Here is a 23398-nt window from a genome sequence, read left to right on the forward strand (position 1 = left end):
GGGTAGATAGGCAGGGCACCAGCAACATCTACTGCGTGCTCATCTACTAAATCTCGTTGCTGTCAAGTTGATTCCAACTCATAGCAACCCTGTAGGACAAAGTAGAACTGCCCCATAGGGTTTCCAGAGGCTGTAATCTTTACAGAAGCAGACTGCTACATCTGAATCCCACAGCGCAGAGGGTAGGTTCGATCACTGACCTTTTAGTGAGCGGCCGAGCAATTAACCACTACATCACCAGAGCTCCTTGCTCTTTGCCATGGATTATGTCCCCCCAAAAATGTGTGTATCAACTTGGTTAGGCCATGATTCCCAGTATTGTGTGGTTGTCCTCCATTTTGTTATTGTAATTTTATGTTCAGGTCACCTCTCTGATCCAAGGTAAAGGGAGTTTCCCTGGGCTGTGGCCTGCACCGCCTTTTATTTCTCAAGAGATAAAAGGAAAGGGAAGCAAGCAGAGAGTTGGGGACCTCATACCACCAAGAAAGTAGCTCCAGGAGCAGAACACGTCCTTTGGACACGGATTCCCTGCACCTGAGAAGCTCCTCTACTAGTGGAAGATTGAGGACAAGGGCCTTCCTCCAGAGTCAACAGAGAATGAAAGCCTTCCCCTGGAGCCGACGCCCTGAGATTGGACTTATAACCCACTAGACTGTGAGGAAATAAATTTCCCTTTGTTAGAGCTGTCCAATTGTGATATTTCTGTTATGGCAGCACTACATAACTAAGACACTCATCTACTACACCTCCTTGTATCCCTTCAGTGGCTTCCCATTGCATTTTGAATCAAATCCAGACTCTCAGTCATGGCCTCCAAGGCTTTGTGTGACCTGGCTCTTACTTACCCTGGTCTCTCTGTGTGCCATTCCTCCCCAGTATATTCTCTAACACATGGTTTAAATTTGGTGCTTTACTCTTCACCTGCTGGAATGACCTGTCTAAATCTGTTGACCAGCTGTTCAAGCTATATTTGGAATAGGAGAACCACCAATCACTTCCAGACATATCACTTTGTCCTGTTTTCCATTTTTTGTATTCTGCTGGAACCCATAAAGAAAAACTTGAATCCATGCTTGTTTCTCATTGCCTCCAATCTCGACAATGCAGGTGATCTGCAGATTTGGCTTCCTTTGCCTCAGAGCTGCTCATGTACCTGGCCCAGGACTCAGAAAAGAAGAGCCTCCTCAAAAGGATAAGAATCTGATGTTTTTAAAAATATTGAGAAAAGATTTTTCACAACTCAGTCAAAGTTTGGGAATACTTTAGTGATGATTACATTGAACAAACAAAGATAATTATTAGCTCCAATGGAAACAAAATGTTATGCAAGAAAAGAAAAGCAGTCATTATAAACTAAATGGCTCAGTTGCTAACAGCACTGGCATAGTCATTACAGTATAAATGCTGAGTATGGATCTTTCCCCCCATGTGTCTGTCAGTTTGTCATACTGTGGGGGCTTGTGTGTTGCTGTGATGCTGGAAGCTATGCCACCGGTATTCAGATAACAGCAGGGTCACCCATGGAGGAGAGGTTTCAGCTGAGCTTCCAGACTAAGACAGACTAGGAAGAAGGACCTGGCATTCTACTTCTGAAAAGCATTAGCCAGTGAAAACCGTATGAATAGCAGTGGAACATTGTCTGATATAGTGCTGGAAGATGAGCCACCCAGGTTGGAAGGCACTCAAAAGATAACTGGGGAAGAGCTGCCTCCTCAAAGTAGAGTCGACCTTAATGATGTGGATGGAGTAAAGCTTTCAGGACCTTCATTTGCTGGTGTGGCACAACTCAAAATGAGAAGAAACAGCTGCAAACATCCATTAATAATCATAACCTGGAATGTATGAAGTATGAATCTAGGAAAATTGGAAATCATCAAAAATGAAATGGAACACATAAACATTGATATCCTAGGCATTAGTGAGCTGAAATGCACTGGTATTGGCCATTTTGAATGGGACAGTCATATAGTCTACTATGCTGGGAATGACAACTCGAAGAGGAATGGTGTTGCATTCATCATCAAAAAGAACATTTCAAGATCTATCCTGAAGTACAACACTGTCAGTGATAGGAAAATATCCATATGCCTACACGGAAGACCAGTTGTTATGACTATTATTCAAATTTATGCACCAACCACTAGGGCCAAAGATGAAGAAATAGAAGCTTTTTATCAGCTTCTGCAGTCTGAAATTGATCAAACATGCAATCAAGATACATTGATAATTACTGGTGACTGGAATGCGAAAGCTGGAAACAAAGAAGAAGGATCAGTAGTTGGAAAATATGGCCTTGGTGATAGAAACAATGCTGGAGATCACCAACATAAATGGCAACTATACACATGGACCTCACCAGATGGAACACACAGAAGTCAGCAAGGACGATGGAAAAGCTCAATATCAACAGTCAGAACAAGGCCAGGGGCCGATTGTGGAACAGACCATCAATTGCTCGTATGCAAGTTCAGGCTCAAGCTGAAGAAAATCAGAGCAAGTCCATGAGAGCCAAAATATGACCTTGAGTATATCCCACCTGAATTTAGAGACCATCTCAAGAATAGATTTGACGCGTTGAACACTAGTGACCGAAGACCAGACAAGTTGTGCAAGGACATCATCCGTGAAGAAAGCAAGAGGTCACTGAAAAGACAGGAAAGACCAAGGTGGATGTCAGAGAAGACTCTGAAACTTGCTCTTGAGCATCGAGCAGCTAAAGCAAAAGGAAGAGTTGATGAAGTAAAAGAACTGAACAGAAGATTTCAAAGGGCCTCTCGAGAAGACAAAAGAAAGTATTATAATGACATGTGCAAAGAGCTGGAGATGGAAAACCAAAAGGAAAGAACACACTCGGCGTTTCTCAAGCTGAAAGAATTGAAGAAAAAATTCAAGCCTCTAGTTGCAATAGTGAAGGATTCCATGGGGAAAATATTAAACGATGCAGGAAGCATCAAAAGAAGATGAAAGGAATACACAGAGTCTTATACCAAAAAGAATTAGTTGATATTCAACTATTTCAAGAAGTGGCATATGACCAGGAACCGATGGTACTGAAGGAAGAAGTCCAAGCTGCTCTGAAGGCATTGGCAAAAAACAAGGCTCCAGGAGCTGACGGAATATCAATTGAGATGTTTCAACAAACAGATGTAGCACTGGAGGTGCTTACTTGTCTATGCCAAGGAACATGGAAGCCAGCTTCCTGGCCAACTGACTGGAAGAGATCCATATTTATGCCTATTCCCAAGAAGGGTGATCCAATCGAATGTGCAAATTATAGAACAACATCATTAATATCACACGCAAGAAAAATTCTGCTGAAGATCATTCAAAAGTGGCTGTAGCAGTATATCGACAAGGAACTGCCAGAAATTCAGGCCGGTTTCAGAAAAGGGCGTGGAACCAGGGATATCATTGCTGATGTCAGATGGATCCTGGCTGAAAGCAGAGAATACCAGAAGGATGTTTACCTGTGTTTTATTGATTATGCAAAGGCATTTGACTGTGTGGATCATAACAAACTATGGATAACACTGCGAAGAACAGGAATTCCAGAACACTTAATTGTGCTCATGAGGAGCCTTTACATAGATCAAGAGGCAGTTGTTCAGACAGAACAAGGGGATACCGATTGGTTTAAAGTCAGGAAAGGTGTGCGTCACGGTTGTATTCTTTCACCATACCTATTTAATCTGTATGCTGAACAAATAATACGAGAAGCTGAACTACATGAAGAAGAATGGGGCATCAGGATTGGAGGAGGACTCATTAACAACCTGTGTTATGCAGATGATACAACCTTGCTTGTTGAAAGTGAAGAGGACTTGAAGCACTTACTAATGAAGATCAAAGACCACAGCCTTCAGTATGGATTACACCTCAACATAAAGAAAACAAAAATCCTCACAACAATGAGCAACATCATGACAAACAGAGAAATGATTGAAGCTGTCAAGGATTTCATTTTACTTGGATCCACAATCGACAGCCATGGAAGCAGCAGTCAAGAAATCAAAAGACGCGTTGCATTGGGCAAATCTGCTGCAAAGGACCTCTTCAAAGTGTTGAAGAGCAAAGGAGTCACCCTGAAGACTAAGGCGCACCTGACCCAAGCCAAGGTATTTTCAATCACATCATATGCATGTGAAAGCTGGACAATGAATAAGGAAGACCGAAGAAGAGTTGACTCCTTTGAATTGTGTTGGCGAAGAATATTGAATATACCGTGGACAGCCAAAAGAACAAACAAATTTGTCTTGGAAGCAGTACAACCAGAATGCTCCTTAGAAGCAAGGATGGCGAGACTGCGTCTTACGTACTTTGGACATGTTGTCAGGAGGGATGAGTCCCTGGAGAAGGACATCATGCTTGGCAGAGTACAGGGTCAGTGGAAAAGAGGAAGACCCCAACAAGGTGGATTGACACAGTGGCTGCAACAAGGAGCTCAAGCATAACAACAATTGTAAGGATGGTGCAGGACCAGGCAGTGTTTCATTCTGTTGTGCATAGGGTCGCTATGAGTCGGAACCGACTCGACGGCACTTAAAAACAACAATGACAACATGGATCTTTCAAATGTACACTATAACTACATTGGGAGGGAAGAGGCATGTGAAAAAAAAAAGCTAGACTCCCACCTTCCACAGAAAACCAAACCAAACCAATAGCTGTCAGGCTAATTCCAACTCATAGCAACTCAACAGGACAGAGTAGAACTGCCTCATAGAGTTTCCAAAACTTTAATTTTTATGGAAACAGAGTGCCACATCCTTCCCCCATGGAGCAACTGGTTAGCAGCCAAGCCCTTAACCACTGCGTCACCAGGGCTCCTTTCATTCCACAGTAGGATGTGAAAATACCTAAAACAAAAAAAACAAAGTAGCAACGTAAGGATATCAATCAGAGTTACTGAGATATATAGAAAAAGAATGGGTTAAAAGATTTGAATATGCCTCTTAGCAGAAGAAATATGGAGGATCCAGCCATCAGGGAGCTGCAATTTTTATAAAAAGACTTATAAAACTACACATTTCACTCTTGAACAAATTTTCCCATTTTAATTGAGCGCCAGTATTTTTTAAAGGGCCCCCAATGGCTTTACTTTAATGTGTAGGTGTCTTTAAATTATGTTGTTGTTGTTAGGTGCTGTTGAGTTGATCCCGACTCACAGCGACCCTAGGTACGACAGAAATATATGCAGGTGTAACTTAGATAAAAATAAAATATTTTTAAAGTAAATCAATTTCCCTAGAGTTATACTTGGGTATTCTGCAAGAGTGGATTGTTAGGGGAAACTTCTAAATTACTTTTTAAGGTTTACAACTTGTTTTGTTATTCCTTAATCAGAGGATCCCACCTGAGTGTAGATCCCAAGCGCCATATTCAATTAACAAGAATATCCTGTGTTCATACATGTGAAAGGCCTGGGATTGGCACTAAGAGCAAACCATGACGGTACCTGCCCTGCCTTCAAGAGGCTGACATTCTTTTAAAGTAGATGAGAATACACAGAAATATACAGCACGCCTCACATGGGGATACATGCCTTCTGATAGTGTTACAAGGGTTCTATGATCACAGAAGGGGGAAAAATGACAGCTAAGTCTCAGGGAATTAGGGAAGGCTTCCAGAATACATATTTTTTATTTTTACCAGAAAACATTAGCACTTTGCCTAGGCTTAAAATCTTAGCAGTACTGCAACATACTGAATTGGGAGAAGAGAGAGAAGAGGCTGGAGAAGAACATTTATTCTCAAGAATGTTTTAGCAAAACCACCAACCTGGGAAAAGAGGCTGGCACCTCTGGATCCACAGTGATAAAAACTTGACAAACAACCAGATCAAGGGGGTGAAGGTGAGGGGAATGGGTAATGACTGATTTAAAACCAGACCACTGAGAAAGACATTCCCTCTTTTAATTCTTCCACGAAGTTGATCCTCCTGGACAATATTGTCAAATTGTGTTGTTGTTGTTGTTGATAGCTGCATTGACTTGGCCCCTGATTCATGGTGACCCCATATACAATGGAATGAAACACCATTCAGCCCTTCACCATTCCCATGACCAGTTGCAGGTACAGACTGTTGGTGATTCATAGGGTTTCCATTGGCTGATTTTCAGAAGTAGATAGCCAGGCCTTTATTCCTAGTCCATCTTAGTCTGGAAGCTCCGCTGAAACTGTTCAGCATCAGAGCAACACACAAGCCTTCAGTGACAGATGGGTGGTGGCTGCGCATGAAGTGTATTGGCCAGGAATCGAACCCAGGACTCCTGCATGGAAGGTGACAATTCTACCACTGAATTGCCATTGCCTTATTGTCAAATTATGTACTGGCCTAATTTTCTCATAGGAATTTATATGGTAACATTTTGTCAATATTTTAACAGTATCAAAAAAAAAACCATACTTAAGTGATATTTGACCATGACTTATACAGCTCTCACTGTAAAATTTTTAGATGCTGTTTGAGCAACACCCAACCCATATTTTTGAGATAAATGGTTTAAAACTTCTTTAGGTCATGTTGGAAAATAACTTATTGGAAAAGGGATTTCTGCTTCTACAACACAGGCTTAGTTAAGTGATATTATAAATCCCAGTACATGATCTGTGGTTCATCTTCAGAGAACAGATTCGGAAACGAAAAGCCTTCCAGCCTTAGAAGCGTTCCATCCGCACTCTTGAAAAGCCACACCTGGGAACAGCCCCTCCTGAGGGCTCAGTCTGAGTCTTGTGCTGGTGAGCACCCAGGCCCACACACCTCAGGAGCACCTGGGACCCACACTCCAACAACAGGGAAAATGTCACCTTGTGGGCTTAAATGTGATTTTAGGGAAACTCAGCAAAACCCCTGTCTTAGTTTCCTAAGGCTGCCATAACAAAAATACCACAAGGGTGAATTGAAAGAACAGAAACTTATTTTCTCACAGTCAGGGAGGCTAAAAGTCCAAATTCAGAGTGTCAGGTTTTCCAGTTCCAGCTCAGCATTCTAAAACTATCCCATACCTCTCTCCTAGCTTTTAGTGGCTTCTAGCGGCTGCCAGCAATTTTTGGTATTCCTTTGCTGTTTATATGTGCATCTGCCTCCACCATCACATGGCACCTTCCTGTGTGTGACTCTGTTTCAATGTCTGTTCTCCTCACCCCCACTTTTTTGGTAGTGAAAAAATTTATATTTAGAATTAGCCAGATGGACTCAGTTTAGACGGTCCCCCTCAATTTTGTTGGCAGCATCCAAAACATCTCAGTCAGGAACCAGTTGAACGTATGCGTTCTTTTTTTCATTAGGTCTGATCAGGGTATAGACCGTGACCGTGTCAGTGTCATAGAGCTTCTTCACAGCCTGTTTGATCTCATGTTTGCTGGCCTTGACATTCACAATGAGCACAATGTGTATTGTTATCTCTAGTCTTTTTTGTGGCTGTTTCAGTGATTAGGGGAGAACTTGATGATGGCATAGTGGTCAAGATTGTTTCTCCTGGGGGCACTCTTCAGAGGATATTTGGGCTGCCTTTGGAGCTGGATGGAAACCCTGGAGGTGTAGTGGTTAAGTGTTACGGCTGCTAACCAAGAGGTCGGCAGTTCAAATCCGCCAGATGCTCCTTGGGAACTCTATGGAGCAGCTCTACTCATCACAAAGAGTCGCTATGAGTTAGAATCGACTCGACTGCAGTGGGTGGGTTTTGGAGCTGCGGTGTCTTGGGCCCCAGGAGGTGAGTGATGTGCAGATTTTCTTCTGCTCCTTTTTTTTTGCGTGTGTGGCTCTGTACAATTTCCTACACTGTCTTCTTGGCCTTCAATGCCTTTGCTTTGGCTTCAGTTTTGGGAAGGGCAAGGGCTTCCTTCTTCACTTTCAACGTCATCTTTGTAAAAAAGTGTTATCCCCTTTTATAAGACACCACTCTGCAGGCTTTAGGACTAGGATCCACCCTACTTCCCGATGACTTAACTGATAGTATCTTCAAAGAAAGACCCTATTTCACCAAACAAGGTCACACTCACAAGTACAGGGCTTAGGACTTCAAGATATCTTTTGGGGGGACACAAATCAATCCATAACAACTCCCTTCTCAGTATCTCCCGTACTTCTAATCATAGTGTTTGATAATCCTTCACTGGGGATTAAGTCCTCATTTGGGCCTTAAATATTTTTACATGGGGGTTAGAATGTAGTGGAAGTCCAGAGGCAAGAAATCAATATCACCTTGAAGGGAGTTTGTTTAAAACGTAGATTCTTGGGTTCCTTTCTAACTTTGATGAGAATCAGAATACTCTCCATGGGTGGGAGCGGAAGTTACAGCATATATTTTTTAACAAGCTCCCCGTTGACTCTGATACCCATGCTCAACACTTATCTCAGAATATTTGAGAACTTCTTCCTTTTATAGATGAGGAAACTGAGGCCCAGAAGGGTCACTTAACTGGGGCATCATTACCTGGTTATTTTGTGTCAGATCACAGATTTTTCACTTCCAAACAAGAATACACTTTCCCTGGGCTTCCCTTTTCAATATTCAAAATCCCTGTTAAATTCGATATCTGTCAAAGGGGTCTGACCTTAAAGATAGTTTGCAGGCATCAGAGAACAAAGTACCAAAGACACAAATCTTGTCTTTCTATCCGTCCCTCACTTCTAGGGTGGGCTCAGGACCACTAGCACTGTGTCCCAGGTTGTAACCTGGAGTCTCCCTTAGCACAGCAGTGATGGTGTGGCTTGAAGAAAAGGATAAACTGCTCCACTGAGGGTGGGCCTCACAGTAGCCAAGGCACCAAAGGCCAGGTTTCCTGAACTTCCCCTCCAGCCACACAAGGTCAGGTCTCAGGCATAATGCATGAGCCAGAACCTCTTAGGCTTCCTGAGGGAAGTCTATTCATCTGCCAGCCTGAGCAATATTTAGAAAGGAATTGCTTGATGATATTAGCAGCTCTGCTGTAGCTTAAGTGAAGAGCATCTGAGGAGAGCATCGGGCTTTGTAGTTAGGAGGATGAATTACATCAGTGCTCAGAAGAAATAGGCTCTGATACACAGGAAGGGGTGAGTACGTAGCATATGAAAATACAGCATGCTGCTTCTCCAAACACGCTTCCAACTCCCACCTGACAAAAGGCCCCTTTACTTGTTTTCCTAGAAGTGGTAACAGATTTGCATAGATCCTTTCATAGTCTCTTGTCTAATTCTCTTTCTAACAAAGAAGGTGTGTTTAGACAAGTAGCTCTCATGGGGCAAAAGGGAGAAGGAGGGGAGAAGTTTGCCTCCTAGGGGGCATTTGGCAATGTTTAGAGACATTTTTGGTTGTCACAGCAGGAGTTGCTACTAATATCCAGTGGGAAGAGGTGAAGGATGCTGGTAAACACCATGTGATACACAGGACAGCACCCTCACCGCCAACAAAGAATTATTCAGTCCCAAATATCAATAGTTCCAAGGTTAGACTGATGTGACTGCTTAGGTTAGCGGTGCAAACTGCAGGCCCCAAGAGGCTCAAACTCTTGGTTTCATTCTTCTAGTTTGCTAGCCAATTGGCTAGTTAACTCTTTCAGTTTACCCCAGAGATTATCTAAGAGTAAAATGGTGGTCTATAGCTTTGAATCCCATTCTAATTGTGTCACTGTCTTAGTTCCTAGTGCTGCTATAATACGAATACCACAAGTGGGTGGCTTTCAAGAACAGAAATTTATTTTCTTGCAGTTCAGGAGGCTAGATGTCTCAATTCAGCTTGTGGTGCTAGGAGGAGGTCCTTCCTTATCTATTTCGGCTTCCAGCAGCTGCCAGCAATCCTTGGAGTTTCTGGGCCTGTAGATTCCTCTGTCTTGTCATCTTCAGATAGAGTGTGTCTTCCCCCAGTGTGTGCTTGCTTTGCTGTCTAAGCTGCTCTTTTAATAACTCAGAAGTAATTAGGTTTAGAATAAACACTACGTAGGTATGGCCTCATTAATGTAAGAAGGTACACCCTGTGCCCCAATGGGATTGGATTCGTGGGTATACTCACACTCAAAATGAAGGGGACAAAAGAGGATCCTCACTGAATAGATGCCTCTTTTCTTGATGGGCTTGGGAAAGAGAGGGTGGGGGGAGATGTTGATAGGCATATAGGATTCATTTGTAAGTGCTGATTGTTAACAGTGTTAATTGTGATTGTAAAAACTGTAATTGTAGAAGCTGTAACTGTCAAAGAGTAGACTAAAGGGGGATACCACTGGACTCAAAGTGGCCAAACCTTAAGTCCCTTAAAGGTTTTGTTATGTTGATACCTCAAGTTTCAGAGCCAGAGAATAATCTCCTCTCAGTTAAACTTTATCCAACACCAGAAAGGGTGAAGACAAGGCAAACTGTTAGAGAACCTGACCAGAACAGATGGAAACCCACAGCAGACCTAAATGGCTGGTACCTGAGTAACCTCACCCTGTGGACTGTTTGCCCTATTGAAGTACTAATTGTCAGTGACTGTTTTGGACAGATAAAATGATTGGGAGGGTGAAGTTATCCTCCAAGTATGAAAGAACCATGCCTAGAAAAGTCAGGAGGTAGCCTGCGGTGCCATAGATCGCTTTTGTGTGGCCTTTCTAGCCATGGTCTTGTAACTTCTACACAAGTGGTTGGGCAGGACAGTGCGATAGGGTAAATGTGGCCCACCAAAGGGATTGGTCGGTTTTGCCATTCCGCTGGGCTTGAGGTGAGCCATCCCAGAGGCAAGAAAGAGAGTGAAGATACCATCACCAGGGAGGAATAGCCAGGAGTCAAGACATCCTTTGGATCCAGGATCCCTGTGCTGGGAGGCTCTTGGGATAAAAAGATGGAGAGAGAGAGAGCTGTGACCCTGAAGATGGTAAGAAGTGGTGAGTGGAGAGACCCAGCTGAAGAGACCTGGCAGCAGAAACCCAGGAATAGGAGGCAGTGTGGTGGGCTTACCAGTCCATGCTAAGAAGAGGCTGTCCTAATGGAAGCACTGTATCCTTGAGTGTTCCTCAACCTGAATTTTAACCTGTTACTTCCCTAATAAACCCCATAATTGTGAGTATGGTCTGTGAGCTCAGTGTGACCACTGCAATGAATTATCGAACCCAGTAGAGAAGTAGAGAGTGCCATGGGAGGGACAGTTGGTGTGAGAGTTGGTAAAAATGGCAGAGAGTGGAGATGTGTCTGACTTCTGCCTCCTAGGAATCAGCTTTAGGCTATTGATTTTGATTCTCCTTTCCCTTTGTAAAGTTAGAGGGGGTCAGGCTCTGCCCCCATGCCGTTTTTTACAGATCCAGTTATAGAGCTTAGGATTCCAATTCATATTTTTTTTGAGGGGGGGACACAATTCAATTCATAACAGTCACTCGTTAGCCAGGTGAACTTGGGTAAACTGTACCTCTTCCTGACTCAGTTTCTTTAGTTGTCAGAAGTCGATAAGGATAGCTTCTTTGTTGTATTAGTATCCCCTCTCCCAGCATTGACCCCCAAAGTAGTCCCCTTAAGGTCAAAAATAGTTGCCAGGTTTCTAAATACAAGTACTCCTTGACTTACAACGGGGTTCCATCCCGACAACTGTATGTCGGTTTTGACTTAAGCTGAATACCTCATTTTTTTTTTAGTTTTCATTATTATTGCCTTTTATTATCCATATCTTTATAAATTCAATCTTTTTTCATCTTTGGGGGTTGGAAACATTACGTATAAACTTACAGATATATTTTAACTCTGTGTGTAGTACTACTAGCTATAAATTGTACAAAAAAAAAAAACCATGGTCATAAGTACAGTTTGCCATAACTCGAATACATCGTAAGTCAGGGACTACCTATACAATTAGCATGTTTCAGTTCTTATCTTCCTTGACCTCTCAGCAGCATTAGACACAGCCCACCTTCCCCCCCCCCCGCCTTTTTTTCTTAAAATACTCACATTTCTTGGCTTCCGTGTCACATACTACTGATTTTCCTCCTGCCTCTCTAATTACTATTTATCATTGTCAGATATAAGCTGCAATGTACTGTATCCACAAGTTCTTAATGAAGACTGGAGCAGGGCACAGAGCAGACGCTGTTCTAACAACCTAGTTAACCAGTATTTATTACTCACAGCATCAACAGGACAGGGGTGGGTAGAACAGCAAACATCCTCATCAATGTTCTTTGGCCAGGCGTTATTTGACCTCTGCCTACCTTACTGACTTCAGCTGGCCCTATTTATGCCCTTTGTCCCCGTGTCATAGACACTTAAACTTTCAATTCTACAAAAGCACCATGTTCCTTTCTGCCTAGAGTCTTTACTCACGCTGTTCCCTCTGCCCAGAATGCTCTTTCTTTCCCTTTCCCCTCTCCCCCTTTACTTGGTTATGGCATTTCCTTTCTTCCAAGATGCTATGGTACATAAGACCCACCATTTGTTAACAGCTTTATGGAAAAAAAACAACAAAAAATACTATCTCATAAAATATATATAGACTGATTTAAAAAATCTTTATATTTGAAAAGATGTGATTCTTGTTAGTCAATTTCATTCATGGCTGACCCCATATGTGCAGAGTAGAACTGCTCCATTGGGTTTTCAAAGCTGTGACCTTTTGGAAACAGATCACCGAGGCACCTCGGGGTGGGTTCGAGCTGCCAGTCTTTTGGCTAGTATTGGAATGATTAACTTCTGTGTCATGCAAGGACTCCGATGTGATTCACAGACTTAAGTAAACAATAAACATACTTGTGAATAGTTGTTATTTTCTTAGACGTGGTTTTATAACTTTCTATTTTACCTTTTTTCTATAATACTTTTTCCACTTTCCTTCTTATTATAATTGTAATCACAGTTAATTAGGATTTTGATTTTCTAAACATCTTTCTTATCAATTAGAATGTATGAGCTCTAGTAGATTATATTTACCATATCTCTGCTGTGTGATATAGTAACTAGTACAGAGTTGGTGCTCAATAAATATTTGCTGCTTGAATGAATAATAGGGTAAGATGAGCCAGTGTGTTTGTTTCAGAGTTGTTCGACTTCTCCTCATGTAATATTCAAGCCAGGTTTTTTTACTCACCCTGTGTTAGTATTTTATTACTGCTGTAACAAATTGCCACAAATACAGTGGCTTAACACAATATAGATTTACTGTCTTACAATTCTAGATGTCTGAGGTCAGAAATTATTTCTACTGGGCTGAAGTCAAGGTGTCAACAGGGCTGATTTCTTCTGAAGCCTCTAGAGGAGAATTAATTTCCTTACTCTTTTCAGCTTCCAGTGGCTGCCTATATTTCTTGGCTTGTGGTCTCTTCCTCCATCTTCAAAGAGCATTACTCCAGTCTCTGCTTTCAACATCACATTGCCTTCTCCTCTGACTCTGACTCCTCCTGCCTCCTTCACAAGGACCCTTGTGAATACATTGGTCCCACCATGATAATCCAGGATGAGCTCCCCATCTCAAGATCCTTAACTTAAATCACATCTGCAAATTCCTTTTTTTTTTTTTTGCCTTTTAAGATAGATAACATTCACAGGTTCCAGGGACCAGGATGTGGAAGAATTTGTGAGGCCACTATTCAGCTTACCACAGAATGCTTTGTTGAAAAATCAGTATACAGAAGAGTTGGACCCACATTGGGAAATGAAGTATGGGAGTCAAAAGACTTATGTTTTAGACTTGATGCGATGACTTCTTAGCTGAAAGGTCTTGGGTAAATCCCTTCATTTCTTTAGAACTCCTCTGCAAAATGCCAAGGCTAAAGCAGGAGGCGAAGGAATCCTGGTGGTCCAACACTTAAGCATGAGGTTGCTAACCAAACGGTTGGCAATTGAAACCTACCCAACAGCTCGGTGGGAGAAAGATCTGTTGATCTGCTTCTGTAAAGATTACAGCCTAGGAAGCCCTATGGGGCAGTTCTACTCTGTTTCACGGGATCACTATGAATTAAAAATCAACTCGACAGTATCTAACTGCAACAGCAACAAAGCAGGGGTTGTATGCCAGGATATGCGTTTATAAGACCCACAAGGCTTCAGGGACACAAAATCAGCCCAGGAGAAGGTTTTAAGAGTCCATATTCTGCCACCATAAAGGAGAAAATCTTATTGCTAACAGGACTTATCTCCAAGCCCCTATCACAGTTTGATCTCAATTGACGAAGTAGTGGGGGGTGGGAGGCGGAGAGAGAAACAGGTTGTCTATGTCACATAACAAGCTCAGCACCCTTCTCCCTTTAAGGATTATTCAAATACAAACATAAACAGAGTATTCTTGGAATAACAAAAAAATCTAAAAACAGAGCAGCGCATCAAAGCCTAAATACTCCTTACCTGCCTACCCCTTGAAAAATAAAAGGAAAATAATAAACAGAGTTAAAATTATTGTCCATGCTTTTGGCACAGGTCATTATATTCTAGATAAACTAATTAGGCAGAAGACTAAGCAAAAAAGATGGTTGAGGACACTAGTAAATGGCACACTCATCTAGATTAAGAGTTCAACAGAGGACAGAAATAGAGGACTTATTTCCTAGTATGTCTTTCAGCCTTGCTCAGTGCCTGGCAAAGAGTAAGCAGTCACTGAATGAGGGATGCATAATGAGTTGAATCAATCTTCTGCAATGGTTTTAATAAAGTGAATATGTACATACGATTTGGAGAAGATCAAGTAGGTATGTTCCTAGGTAGGCTTTAGAAGCACTGAGGCAAATGAACCTGTAGGTGTGGGGAATAAACATACCTGAAACCTAACCACAGAGGGCTTTCAGGGTATGCCCTAGGCTTCCTTATTTTTCAACAGTCCCTTGAAATATATAAAAACATGAACCCCATGAACCTGTAGCTGTTGAGTAGATTGCTACTCATAGCCACCCTATAGAACAAATAGAACTGCCCCATAGGGTTTCCAAAACTGTATTTCTTTACAGAATCAGACTGCCGCATCTTTCTCCCATGGAACAACTAATTCCTTCAAATTGCTGACCTTTTGGTTAGCAGCCAAGTGCTTAACCACTGCTCCACCAGGGCTCCATATAAAAACGTTGTTAGTGTTGTTAGGTGCCATCAAGTCTGTTCCTACTCACAGGGACCCTACATATGACAAAATGAAACACTGCCCAGTCCTGCACCATTCTCACAACCATTGCTATGTTTGAGTCCATTGTTGCAGCCACTGTGTCAATCCATCTCATTTAGGGTCTTCCTCTTTTTCGCTGCCCCTCTACCTTACCGAGCATGATGCACTTCTCCAGGGACTGGTCCCTCCTAACACGTCCAAAGTACATGAGAAGAACTCTCACCATCCTCACTTCTAAGCAGCATTCTGGCTGTACTTCTTCCGACACAGATTTGTGTGTTCTTTTGGCAGTCCATGGTGTATCCGGTGTTCTTCACCAACACCATAATTCAAAGGCATCAATTTTTCTCTGGTCTTCCTTATTCATTGACCTGCTTTTCCATCCATGTGAGGTGATTGAAAATACTATGGCTTGTTTCAGTTGCACCTTAGTCCTCAAAGTGATGTCTTTGCTTTTATATACTTGAAAGAAGTCTTTTGCAGCAGATTTGCCCAATGCAATGCATCCTTTGATTTCTTGGCTGCTGCTTCCAGCGACATTGATTGTAGAACCAAGTCAGATTAAATCCTTGACAATTTCCATGTTTTCTCCATTTAACATGATGTTTTTACCAGTTGTGAGGATTTTTGTTTTCTTTATGCTGGGTGTAATCCATACTGAAGGCTGTGGTTTTTGATCTTCATCAGTAAGCACTTCAAGTCCTCTTTGCTTTCAGCAAGCAAGGTTGTGTCATCTGCATAACACAAGTTGTTAATGACACTTCCTCCAATCCTGATGCCATGTTCTTCTTCATAGAAGAAGCACAACTTCTTCTTCATAGAAGAAGCACAACTTCTTCTTCATAGAAGAAGCACAACTTCTTCTTCATAGAAGAAGCACAACTTCTTCTTCATAGAAGAAGCACAACTTCTTCGAAGAAGAAGAAGTACAACTTCTGGGATTATTTGGTCAGTATACAGATCGAATATGTATGTTGAAAGGATACAGCCCTGACATACACTTTTCCTGATTTTAAACTAAGCAGTATCCCTTTATTCTGTTTGAACAACTTCCTCTTTGTCCATGTACAGATTCCTCATAAGCGCAATTAAGTGTTCTGGAATTCCCATTCTTTGTAATGTTATCCATAATTTGTTATCATCCATACAGTTGAATGCCTTTGCCTAGTCAATTAAAAAAAAAAAACTTCTGGCATTCTCTGCTTTCAGCCGAGATCTATCTGACATCAGCAACGATATCCCTTGTTCCACATTCTCTCCTGAATCCAACCTCAATTTCTGGCGGTTCCCTGTTGATGTACTGCTACAACTGTTTATAAACAGAATTGTTTCCCCTGGTTCCGTTCACCAGAAGGAACTTAGATGATTCCTTATAACTGACTTCCATTGGCCTGAGAAACACCTGGTAAGAGTTCTGATCATAAATGGTTGTAAAGACAGAGATAAAACTTTGCTGGAGAAGGAAGTAGTAAAAACTAAACATGGAAAATGAGCTTGAAAGTCAGGCCACTAAAACAGGGATGAGAAGTGTCCATCGAAGCAACCTGTGGTGTTGGGTGGAATTATCAGGGCAGGGCTGAGCTTCTCCAGATAAGAACGGGTTGAAAAAGGTAGTTTATTTTTGGCTTTCCTAAAGCCCTTTTTTTTTTAAAGCCCTAGTGCCCTCTAGTGGGAAAATTGAGTAGTCCAGCATCTATAGTGAAGTAGTTTCTCTTTAGAATAAATGATTGCTTCAGTTCCTTTTTGTGTTTTGGATACCATATTTCTTTTTTCCTAAGTGTTTTCTATTTCCTCTTTTTTAAGGTCACAGCCTTTTTAGCTCCGTAAGTAAAGCTGTGAGATCTGCATTGCCCCATGAGTGAGGACAAATATGCTTAAGATACTTCTGGTCACAGGTCATAAGGAAAACATTTCAAATTTCTTAAGTCCATCCTACAAAGTGTAATTTACACCACAGAAGTTTATCTGACATTTAATAACCAGAAACTTGAGAAGTTTCCCCTCGTTCCTTTCCCCAGGAGGAACTTAGATCTAAGTCCTTAGAATTGACTTCCGTTGGTCTGAGAGACACCTAAAAAGAGCTCTGATATAAACGGTGTGGGGGAGGTCCAATAACAACCATCTGCATCAAGGTAAAGAGAGTGTAGGGTGTATGTGAGTGAACAGCTTGTTGTCAAGCTTAGGCTAGACACGTGGTATTTAAGGCGTGAGAAGTCCGCCCATCAGTGACATGCTCTGTTTAGCGCCCCTTCTCAGAATACACCAAAGAACACGGCAACAATTAAATGTAGAGTTCTGTTATGCAGAGACCCTCGAAAACCTGACAGACATCAGATAAAGTGCTTAGCTGATTAACGAAGGGGGAGTGGAGCTTGTGTTTGTATATTCAGTAAGAGCTTATCATCTGATTTAGAGTCTGGACGCTGAAAAGAGGTCACTATCATTGCTTTCCAAAAGAAAAATGGAAAGAGAATCCCATATTTTTAGAACCATCTTTCATCAAATGGAAGAGATTTCAAAGAACAATTGGGAGTGAGGAAGAAAAAAAATTCTAACCGTAATTTTGGTAATAAGAAAGGAAGAGGGGACGGAAATCAAAGCAGGCTTTCTCCAGCAACACATGAAAATAAGCAGGCACGACGATTGCCTTCTGAAACTGAATTAAAAAAAAGGAAATTAGCTGGTGGGCTTTGCCTGCTGTCCAGCTCCCCTTCGCGGCGGCAGGCGCGGAGGGCTTCAGCACCTCGGAAAGCGCCCCCTTTCTCCGCTTGGTGGGCACGCATGCTCCTTGGGAGCCTGTGACCCGCCGCTTTGGGGGGAGGGGGGGGCGTGTGACTATAACTCCTTCGAGTGACTCTCGCAACTCACTAGGAGTTGACAACGAGGAGAGACGGAGACACAGGAGAGTGAGGGCGACACCGACAGATCTCCAGGCAGTCAGAGCGATGTGGACGAAACGCACCGGCCTCTCTTTTTCTCTCAAAGAGCAGAAACCTCACCCAAGCAGTAGCTGAGGAAACCGACAAAGGTATTTGAAAAGAGAAGGAGCGATCTCGAATTACGCTCCTGAGCAGCCAGGTGGGTTACGCACCAGTGCCCAAGTGACAGCGGGAAACGGAGGGGGTTCTGAGTCTGAGTCGTACAAGAGGGACCCGGCCTGAGAGCTCCTGGACCGGCAGGCGGTTTACGGTACCAGCTGCACTCTTCTTCTAGCAGACCCTGTGAGCTCAACTCCTGCAAGCAACGCAGCGTTCTGGGCGCCCGCGTCCAGGACGCGCTTGGCACCCAGTTCCTGGGCGCTATCTTCAGCGGCTGCTTTCAGCTTCCACCCCCTGCGCCCTCGCCCCGGGAGCGGCACCCCGGACAAGCCGAACTTCCTTAGGTCTTTTCCCTTGGAATATTACCTAGGGGCCGCTGCACACCCGCCACGGTGGCCACCATGAATGAGGCGACTGGCGGGGACGAGCTCGCAGATTTCCTCACTCTGATTCCGGACATTCTAGAGGCGGGCAATGCGAGTGGCAACGCTTCGCTGCAGCTCAAGGACTGGTGGTGGGAGCTGGGACTGGAGTTGCCGGACCGCGCGGGCAGCGGCGGGGGGCTGCGGATCCTCATCGTTGTGGTCTACTCGGTGGTTTGCGCGGTGGGGTTGGCGGGCAACCTACTGGTGCTCTACCTGATGAAGAGCAAGCAGGGCTGGCGCAAGTCCTCCATCAACCTCTTCGTCACCAACCTGGCTTTGACCGACTTCCTGTTCGTGCTCACCCTGCCGATCTGGGCTGTGGAGAGCGCGCTTGACTTCAAATGGCCCTTCGGCAAGGCCATGTGTAAGATTGTGTCCATCATGTCGTCCCTAAACATGTACGCCAGCGTCTTCTTCCTCACCGCCATGAGTGTAGCACGCTACTACTCTGTGGCCTCAGCTCTCAAGAGCCACCGGACCCAAGGGCACAGCCCGGGCAGCTGCTGCGGCCTGAGCTTGGAGGACAGCTGCTGCGGCCTGAGCTTGGAGGACAGCTGCTGCTTCTCGACCAAGGCGCTGTGTGTGTTGATCTGGGCCTCAGCCACGCTGGCCTCGTTGCCCAATGCCATCTTCGCCTCCACGACCAAGGTGCTGGGAGAAGAGCTGTGCCTGGTGCGCTTCCACGACCAGCTGCGGCCGGGGGACAGGCAGTTCTGGTTGGGCCTCTACCACACGCAGAAGGTGCTGCTGGGCTTCGTGCTGCCGCTGGCCATCATCAGCCTGTGCTACCTGCTGCTGGTACGCTTCATCTCCCACCGCCGCGTGGCCGGGGCCCCTGGCGGAGCCGTGGCGTCCGGGGGAGGCCTGGCTGAAGCCAGCGCCCGGAGAAGGTCCAAAGTCACCAAATCGGTGACCATCGTGGTCCTGTCCTTCTTCCTGTGTTGGCTGCCCAACCAGATGGTCACCGCCTGGGGCATCCTCATCAAGCTCGACGCAGTGCCCTTCAGCAACGAGTACTTCGTCTTTCACCAGTACGCGCACCCCTTGAGCGTGTGCCTGGCTCACTGCAACAGCTGCCTCAACCCGATCCTCTACTGCTTGGTGCGCCGCGAGTTCCGCAAGGCGCTCAAGAGCCTGCTGTGGCGCATCGCGTCTCCTTCGCTCACCAGCATGCGCCCCTTCACAGCCACCACCAAGCCCGAGCCTGAGGATCAGGGGCTGCAAGCCCTGGCGCCGCTGCAGGCAGCCGCGGAGCCGGACCTGCTCTATTACCCGCCGGGCGTGGTGGTCTACAGCGGAGGGCACTGCGACCTGCTGCCCAGCAGCTCCTCCTGAAGCTGCAGAGGCTGAGGGCGCGCAGTCACCGCCAAGGTGGTTTTCCAGGCAGGGTAAGGGGAGGGCAGATAAGGGCAGGTTGGCAGGGCTTCTTGGTCAAGGGTAGGTGGGACAAGGATGGAGGCAAGCGAGGAGGATGAACCTGTGAGATTGCCAAGGGCCCTTCTCTGGTGGGGAGAGATGCTAGACCTGGTGAGGAGAGCAAAGCGCCTGAGGTCTGCCCCAGAGGACCAGGCCACCAGCCACCAGCCCCTCCACGCCATCCACTCCTCAAGCTGACCACGTTGAAGTGTGGGAGAGCCCAAAGGCAGAGAGAAGTATTGGAAAAAGAGAGAAATGGGGCGAAGGGTGGGGCTCAGCCAAGTCGCGCGCTGCTGATCAAGTGCATTTATTGTACAGATTTTACAAAGCCCTTGGCAAGGGCCCTCAGGGTGCATCCAGCCGGGGACCCGCCCACAGACCTCTCCTTTGCGCGTTAGCTCTCGAGCCTGCCGCAGCGCTAAGGCTTGACTTGCGGTGTGGCAGCCCCAGGAGTCTAAGATTTGGAGGCAAGAAACTTTTTTGGAGTTGGGAGAAAGGGTGGCATTCTTGGTCCTCCCAAGGAGAAATGGCGGAGGAGAGGCAACTTCTATGTGGCCATTGTTATCTCCTACCACCCCAGACAGGGAAACCGCGACTCTTTGCCATGCCTCTGCACTCAGATGCCTCTGGAGGCAAAACAACTGTCGCTAGGGAGAGAGAGATTCGCCGCGGAGTGGCTCTGCTGCGGGAGGGAGCGGACGCTGTGTGATTACGGGGCCTCAGTGGAGAGAGCTCTTCAGGCTGCTGCCCCTGAAGGAAAACTAGCCTCATGCGCTCCACTGGTACGAGAGCAGGAAGCGGAGAGCCCCGGGTGCTGGGAGCCTGGGCGCCCTGCTTCCCCTGAGGGCTGGCTAAGTGCCCAGAGAGACTGCGTGCTTTGATTGCCACGCTCTGCTGGTGAGCTGGGCCCAGGAACAACTTGAAAAGCTCAGAATAGACAAGCTACTGGAAGTGGGGACTTCTCTGCAGCCCCTCCCCCTCACTCTTTAAGAATTGGGATGACTTTTTGGCTGAGGCCCTCCCTGGAGCAGCGTGTAGAGGGATGGCTAGGTGTTTTTTGTTTTGTAGGTTTGGGTATAAAAGCAAGAGATGCTGTAAGAATGCTCAGGGAATTCCTGGAAACGGAATACCTAGAAGTTGGAGTCTGATCTTTCAAGAGGAAGTGTGGGGTGGGAAGGGGATGGAAGACCGCGAACGAATTTCTTTCTAGCTCATGTAGAACTTCCCTAAAGGGAAGAGCGTCCTCTAGAGCCCGTTGTGGGGGGCGTGGGGTTCTTTGTTACTCATATTGCTGATAAGAGAAGGTGGTGGATAAGAATACCCGTAAGGCACACTACCTTAGCCAAGTTCCATTTATTCTAAAGAGTGCTTTCTGCACTGAGCATGCTTCATGAATTCTTCCCTATCCCCCAGACCATCTATGGGGTCCCATTAAAGAGTGTCTCACATTTCTCAGACAACTCTGTCCTGAAAAATCTGTTGCCCTGGAGTGGATGCCAACTCATAGTGACCCTATAGGACAGAGTAGAACTGCCCAATAGGGTTGCCAAGGAGTGACTGGTGGATTCAAACCGTCAGCCTTTTGGTTAGCAGCCAAGCTCTTAACCACTACGCTACCAGGGCTCCAACTCTGTCCTGGTTGCAGCAATTTAAGATGTTGAAATTGTCACAATGTCCTTTCTTGAGGCTGCTCAGAAAACTGGAGTCAAACATTAAGCACCCACTGCCATGCCAGCTTTGACTGATGTGCTACTGTCCTCTGGGGCAACGTTGGTAGGGGGTAAAGAAACCAGCAAGGCAGGCACCTACTGGGGTGGCTATTTTAATACAATAAATAATTATTATAAAACCATGTCTGCTTAAATAGACTCTTGAACTGTGGAATTGTTTAGTAATTTTGCTGGAAATCTCCTGTAGTGTCTAGAACTGAGATTTAAGACTCAAAATGTGGGACCTATAGCCCCAGCATTCCTTGTTCCACTTTCTGTAAGATACCCAGACCCCGTGCCCTCGAGTCGATTCTGACTTGTTAGATAATTACTAAATAATCATACCTTGCCACAAAAACAAAGACTTCCTGACCTCGTCAATCCTGAGCGGTCTGGAGAATTTAGCTTTTAGAAAACCAAAGGGTGCTTTTGTTTTAAAGTCATTGAATTGGACTTTCTTTACCTTTGGGGAAGAAAATATATTGATACTGAAGAGTAATCAAGCCAACAAGGATTGAAATGTAAGCCCCCCCCCCACCCCCATATCCTCCAAATACAAAATAAATGAAAAAGTAAATACCCGGAAAGAATACATCAATATTAGACTCTCATCGAGGAATTCACTTTATTAAAGCAACTTGCCATTTCAATTTTGACCATAAAATGACTTGTGGGCAGACGAGGATTCTTAGAAAAGTATGTTGAAGGGCATGCTTCTATTATATTGGGCACTAGAAAAAGAGAAGGAAAGGCAGGAGGCAATTCCTTCAGCGAAAAAAAAATTTTTTTCTATGAAAGTAGTACCTTGTCTCCACAAACCTGAGGGCTCTGAGAACATGGTGGAAGAGAGCAAATACCATGACTTCTGTCTACCACAAGGACAAAAGAGTTAACAAGAAAATGGTTAAATTGGTTGAAATGAACAATTACTTTCTGAATGCCTATTGTGTACCTAGCCTTGTGCTGGGAGCTGGGATCCCACAGATGAACCAGACTCATCCCTGACTTCTGCATTTAGGAGTGACAGCCATGAACACAAGTAACTAAAGATGGGAAGCAATGACTTGAATGTCTCAGTAAGGCTAAAAGAAGGTGCTGTGGGCGATCAGACACTTCTTGGTCAAAGTCGTATTTGAGAGGGACCTAGAAATATGGATACAATGTAGACAGGCAGAAATGGAGGAGAGGGAGGACATTCAAAGCCAAAGAACTGCAATAGTCAAAGGCTTTGAGGTAGGAATATCAGGCGCATGGTGGGGAAAGACGGAAGTAAAGCAGAGTGGCTTCCCTTTCTCCTACCTGCTGTCCAGGCATCCGGAATTTTCCAGGATTTCAACTAAGAATTTTGGTGCCCCAGCACTTGTTTTATTTACCCAGAAGTTAGACATTTTCTCTCAGAGAAGAACATGTCATTGGCATACTCAGAACAAGTATTTGAGTTCCCAAAGGTGGTTAAACGCTTTTTAAATTGGATTCTACCTACTGATTCAAACTTTGGTGGAGTTGAGTTAAACCATTAAAGTGTTTGAATATTTGAGTGTGGGGGGGTGGGGGGGGCTGGCACTTCCTCAGTAGGCCATCCAATGTTCCATCTGAAAGAGCTTCACTTGTAATAAAGACCATGCCCCGTGATTGACCCGAGATGATTGCTTTTGACTTCTTGGGGGTCCAGGTCAGATGGCCCTCCGCTGTAGGGCACCGTTCATTTCATCCATTCATTTCACAATCTTCAAACACCTGAACTGTCCTTGGAGCATTGGTCAGGAAATAAACATGGAACTATGCAGAAGATT

General features: G+C 44.7%; 1 protein-coding gene across 1 annotated transcript; it reads left to right on the top strand.

Annotated features, from left to right (window-relative positions):
* Positions 1-17889: 17889 nt before the first annotated feature.
* On the top strand, positions 17890-23113 carry RXFP3 (relaxin family peptide receptor 3). The gene has a single exon (XM_010588087.3). The coding sequence runs from the start codon at positions 18457-18459 to the stop codon at positions 19813-19815; it is 1359 nt and encodes a 452-aa protein (XP_010586389.1). The 5' UTR covers positions 17890-18456; the 3' UTR covers positions 19816-23113.
* The last annotated feature ends 285 nt before the right edge of the window (positions 23114-23398 follow it).

The sequence above is a fragment of the Loxodonta africana genome, chromosome 2, assembly GCF_030014295.1.
Source record: "Loxodonta africana isolate mLoxAfr1 chromosome 2, mLoxAfr1.hap2, whole genome shotgun sequence".
Taxonomy (NCBI): Eukaryota; Metazoa; Chordata; class Mammalia; order Proboscidea; family Elephantidae; genus Loxodonta; species Loxodonta africana.